This window comes from Microcaecilia unicolor, chromosome 8 (assembly GCF_901765095.1).
Source record: "Microcaecilia unicolor chromosome 8, aMicUni1.1, whole genome shotgun sequence".
Taxonomy (NCBI): Eukaryota; Metazoa; Chordata; class Amphibia; order Gymnophiona; family Siphonopidae; genus Microcaecilia; species Microcaecilia unicolor.
In genome coordinates, this window is record NC_044038.1 from 222,511,239 (window position 1) to 222,517,238 (window position 6,000).

The window sequence follows — 6,000 nt, forward strand, 5'->3', positions numbered from 1 at the left end:
CGCTGGTGAACTTACCAACGCGGAAACAGCAACCGATGCACAAAAGGGATGACATGCAAATGAGATGCACAGAAATTTAACAGTGACCTTTGTTCATCGGCCCCTGGAAGAACCTAGCACATGCAGAAAACAGTTGTTTCCAAGACATGGGGGGGGGGGGGGCGAGGAGAGAGCACCTGCACTCATGAAATGTGAGTTACGCTGACAGGTTTTACAGGCAACAGCCGGATGAATCTGTTGTATCATGAAGCTTACCCAGACTGTCATTCGAATACAAATTTGAGAGCACTACAAGGACTGCTGGATTCATTCCCTGAGAAGGTAAAGTTTAGCAGAGCGTGGGAAGGAGCAGAGGGCTCCCTGCACCAGGCCAGGGGATGATCAGAAGGTAAATGGAAAGGGGATCAACCCTAAAATTGCCATCATGGATGAAGAGGGCTCCTCTCCGACAGCTCCTGACCTGCCATAAAATCTAGCATGTTAAAGGTAGGTGCTGCTTTCTGTGCATCGCACAAAATACTCATTATAATACTAATGAGCTTGTTGTAATACATTTGCATAGGATTCTCGGTATCTGCTACACCGCACATGGTTAAAGCTACACAAAACCTCTTTGTGCATTAGACGCTACATCATGTTTGCTTTAGACCAGCTACAACTGGTCTAATGCAAATGTTGCAACCATGATTAAGCTTAGTGCATCAGCCCCTGAATGGGGATATTGTTAATGTATGGAGTAGAAAATGACACAGGGACAAACTTTTTCCCCCATGTCATTTGAAGGCCGTTAATGAATTGGTCAGTTATTTATGAATGAGTGATGCAGACAATGATGTTTTGAGTTTTTGGAAAACAAGCAAAAGTGCTGGCAACATTTGCACAGGGGATCTTGTGCGTTCCTGCTACCGGCACATCTTCTGAGAAGACATCTTCTGTTGCAGGAAGGACTGTGGAAGGCAGGAGATTGTTGATGACTTCTTATTCATCCACAGATTACATCATAACAACAGTGCTTTGTAGAGCATTTCACCCCTATAGGGCATACAGAACAGATTGTATTATGTACCCCTGGACTTTTTAACTGGGTGGATTAGGGTTTCTTGGGGTTAGCTATTGTTGGGGCTGGAAGGGTAAACGGTGGTGGTGGGGTTATATTATAGTCGCTAGTTTTTATTATTGTTTTCCCATTTGTGATTTATGAACAACAGTTGCACAGAATATTGTTCCTTTTTATACTTTAATAAAAAGGATTTAAATGTAAAATCATAAGTGTTCGAGGCTTCTGCAGATGAGGAGAGAGCCAAGGGGATGGAGACGGGGACAACACTTTATCCCCGTGTCATTCTCTAGTACGGAGTCGGGCAGAGGAAGTGATCTTGTGATCTGCTTCACAAAAGATAAAAAATGATTACTCGTCATTTCCAGCTCTTCCAGCATGAAAACCACACACATTTGGCAAGCTCTCGGGCAACCTATCTTAACTGCCACACTACCCTGTGCTCTTCAGCCCACAGAAACCCAAAGTCCAAATAGAGGGCTTTTGAAGATTGGCTTATTGTGGGCCAGAGGCGTATCTGGACTCTGGCGGTAGGGGGGGCCAGAGCCAGGAGGGAGGAGGCACATTTTAGCACCCCCCCCCTGCCGCCACCACCAACCCCCCCCCCCCCCATTGCCAGACCCCCCCGCCACCAACCCTCCCCCTCGGCTGGCGTGGGTTGGGGTCCCCCGCCAGCAAAGATCGGCGATGGGTTGGCGGCGGTAGGGGGGTCCAGGCCAAAATCTGCGGGAGCCCAGGCCCCTGTGGCCCCACGCAGATACGCTCCTGTTGTGGGCACCTTTACATGATGTTGAATGACGACAAGAGGCGAGTGCATTAGCAACTAGGGGTGTGGGTGGAAAAACAGTCAATCAAGTCATTTTGTTCGAGTCTTAATTGGGTCCTCTTTTCATTTCAGTTTGCAAGTGGGGCCTGCTCTAAAACGGCCTGAGCTAGCGTCACATAAATGGCGACATTTTCTTCATATTTGTGTCATTTTAAATGAAAACCACACAATGAAACAAACTGTGCACTTTTTTGAAGCCACACCCAATAATCCACCCCTCCCCAAGAATACCATCATTTTTTTTTAGGTGTCTACAAGGATATGCATTATGAAAAAAAATGTCCATGCTTTCAGAAGACCAAACCTTCCACTACTGGATTCAGCCATCCTATCCACATCATTTCCTATTCTATGTAAATAGTCCCCTCCCCATATTGACCCCATGGTGGTGAACAGGTTTTTTTTTTTTTTTTTTTTTAAATGCTGGCTGCCACAGGCAAAAATAGTCTGGATGTTCTCGGGCAGTATTCTATAGCGGCCACTTCTGAATAATCAGGATAGAGAGTTAAGCTGGTGGCACCATCCAGTCAGCAGCGATAGCTATTATTTTTATTTTTTTTTTTAATTTTTGTTACATTTGTACCCCGCACTTTCCCACTCATGGCAGGCTCAATGCGGCTTACATGGGGCAATGGAGGGTTAAGTGACTTGCCCAGAGTCACAAGGAGCTGTCTGTGCCGGGAATTGAACTCAGTTCCTCAGTTCCCCAGGACCAAAGTCCACCACCCTAACCACTAGGCCACTCCTCCTCCACTACTGCTACTATTTGAGATTCTACATGGAATGTTGCTATTCCACTAGCAACATTCCATGTAGAGGTCGGCCCTTGCGGATCACCAATGTGGCCGCGCAGGCTTCTACATGGAATGTTGCGAGTGGAATAGCAACATTCCATGTAGAATCTCCAATAGTAGCAACATTCCATGTAGAATCTCCAATAGTATCTATTTTATTTTTGTTACATTTGTACCCTGCGCTTTCCCATTCATGGCAGGCTCAATGTAGCTTACATGGGGCAATGGAGGGTTAAATGACTTGCCCAGAGTCACAAGGAGCTGCCTGTGCCTGAAGTGGGAATCCAACTCAGTTCCCCAGGACCAAAGTCCACCACCCTAACCACTAGGCCACTGCTCCACTGTTGCTACTATTTGAGATTCTACATGGAATGTTGCTATTCCACTAGCAACATTCCATGTAGAAGTCGGCCCTTGCAGATCACCAATGTGGCCGCACAGGCTTCTGCTTCTGTGAGTCTGACGTCCGCAGGCTTCTACATGTGGAATAGCAACATTCCATGTAGAATCTCCAATAGTATCTATTTTATTTTTGTTACATTTGTACCCTGCGCTTTCCCATTCATGGCAGGCTCAATGTAGCTTACATGGGGCAATGGAGGGTTAAGTGACTTGTCCAGAGTCACAAGGAGCTGCCTGTGCCTGAAGTGAGAATCAAACTCAGTTCCTCAGGACCAAAGTCCACCACCCTAACCACTAGGCCACTCCTCCACTGTTGCTACTATTTGAGATTCTACATGGAATGTTGCTATTCCAACATTCCATTTAGCAGTCGGCCCTTGCAGATCACCAATGTGGCTGCACAGGCTTCTGCTTCTGTGAGTCTGACGTCCTGCATGTACGTGCAGGACGTCAGACTCACAGAAACAGAAGCCTGCGCAGGCTTCTACATGTGGAATAGCAACATTCCATGTAGAATCTCCAATAGTATCTATTTTATTTTTGTTACATTTGTACCCTGCGCTTTCCCATTCATGGCAGGCTCAATGCGGCTTACATGGGGCAATGGAGGGTTAAGTGACTTGCCCAGAGTCACAAGGAGCTGCCTGTGCCTGAAGTGGGAATCCAACTCAGTTCCTCAGTTCCCCAGGACCAAAGTCCACCACCCTAACCACTAGGCCACTGCTCCACTGTTGCTACTATTTGAGATTCTACATGGAATGTTGCTATTCCACTAGCAACATTCCATGTAGAAGTCGGCCCTTGCAGATCACCAATGTGGCCGCACAGGCTTCTGCTTCTGTGAGTCTGACGTCCTGCATGTACGTGCAGGATGTCAGACTCACAGAAACAGAAGCCTGTGCAGCCTTCTACATGGAATGTTGCTAGTGGAATAGCAACATTCCGTGTAGAATCTCCAATAGTATCTATCTTATTTTTGTTACATTTGTACCCTGCGCTTTCCCATTCATGGCAGGCTCAATGCGGCTTACATGGGGCAATGGAGGGTTAAGTGACTTGCCCAGAGTCACAAGGAGCTGCCTGTGCCTGAAGTGGGAATCCAACTCAGTTCCTCAGTTCCCCAGGACCAAAGTCCACCACCCTAACCACTAGGCCACTCCTCCACTGTTGCTACTATTTGAGATTCTACATGGAATGTTGCTATTCCACTAGCGAAGTCGGCCCTTGCAGATCACCAATGTGGCCGCGCAGCCTTCTACATGGAATGTTGCGAGTGGAATAGCAACATCCAAGTAGAATCTCCAATAGTAGCAACATTCCATGTAGAATCTCCAGTAGTATCTATTTTATTTTTGTTACATATGTACCCTGCGCTTTCCCACTCATGGCAGGCTCAATGCGGCTTACATGGAGGGTTAAGTGACTTGCCCAGAGTCACAAGGAGCTGCCTGTGCCTGAAGTGGGAATCGAACTCAGTTCCTCAGGACCAAAGTCCACCACCCTAACCACTAGGCCACTCCTCTCTAGAAGGCTTATCCAGACAGCCCTTTTTGCTGTCCTAAGTTATCTGGGAAGGAATGCTGAATACTGCTGCTAACCAGACAGTGCTTGAGGTTATCTGGATAGTGCCATGGTGGTCAGAAGACATTCATCAGCACGATCCGGTTCATGCCATTGAATCCCTCTCACCAGCACTTAATCCAGGTAGGATCTACTTCCACCCAGATAAGAATCTTTGAATATTGACCCCACAAATCACAACTAACTCCTTGAGACCGAATCATACAGACATGCTTTAAAGGACCTTTTCTAAAAAGATTGACACTCCAAAATAATGAAGTCTGTACACTTGACAGTTCCCAAACGGACCATTATAAGACAGTTCAGCTTTCTGGGTCACCAGCATTTCACAAAGGGGCGTCTATGTGCAGCATGTAAAAATATGATCCAGTTTGGCCTAGGATAAACAGATGAACGGTTGCATTACTTGACAGATACAAGAAGCCGCCTGTAGTGATAGCAAAACACCTGAATAAAAGCCAAATCTTACAAGATTCTTATATTCTCTTAATCCTTTGGCTTTAATTCAGCACCTGACATTGCATTTCTTACCTCCCTGACTACTGAAGGCGGTCCAATTTCACCAGCATGAACAGTTCTGTGGATGCCACTCCTCAGAGCTTCCTGGAAAAGTGAGAGCGACGCAGATCAATTGGAGCACGTCAACATTAAATTAGTACTCTTCTACAGGACACATCCAGGTTCAGAGAACCTTCTTGATAGAGAATGATGGCCTGAGACAGTCAAAAATCTACAGTGAAAAACATTGCCCAAGGATCTTGCACCATATTGCACTGGGGTCAGGGGAAGCAGTTAATTTATGCTGTGTTAGCATGTTTCAGGCTGTGTCAATAAAAGAGGGACACTGCTTCATGTTACTATGCGGGACAGCATTCCCAGACTTGGCTTCTGCTCCTCAGGCTGACCAAGGCTGGGATAGTGAAGGTTATAGCACTATGACAACCCAGGGCTGTTGATGGAAAATTTTAGGCCTGGTATACAACATTCCCCACCACTCTCCAATCAGTCTTTCATATTTTTGTGAGCCCCAATCCCTTTCCGCTGTGTGGTGCCACTTCAGTCTTACAGTATGGAAGGTTACGCAAGACTATGGAGCTCCACATGGTTCAGAATACAAAACTATACTTGCATGACAGAAGCTACAGTAGGAAGTAACAGAACCATTTTCTTTATACCAGGGCAGGATAAGAAATATAAGCTGGTTCCCTTTTTCATTCAAGCCCCATAATCAGAATTTTACATAGTAACATAGTAGATGACGGCAGAAAAGACCTGCACGGTCCATCCAGTCTGCCCAACAAGATAACTCATATTTGCTGCTTTTTGTGTATACCCTACTT

At 46.1% G+C, this 6,000-nt stretch overlaps 1 protein-coding gene across 1 annotated transcript in view; it reads right to left on the bottom strand.

Moving 5' to 3' along the window:
* Positions 1-6,000, bottom strand: part of LOC115476890 (adenosine deaminase-like) — a 29,081-nt gene that overhangs the window by 20,400 nt on the left and 2,681 nt on the right. The window contains exon 2 of the mRNA XM_030213462.1: positions 5,192-5,263. Within this exon, the coding sequence (XP_030069322.1) occupies positions 5,192-5,263 (72 nt within the window). The remainder of the gene's footprint in view (positions 1-5,191; positions 5,264-6,000) is intronic.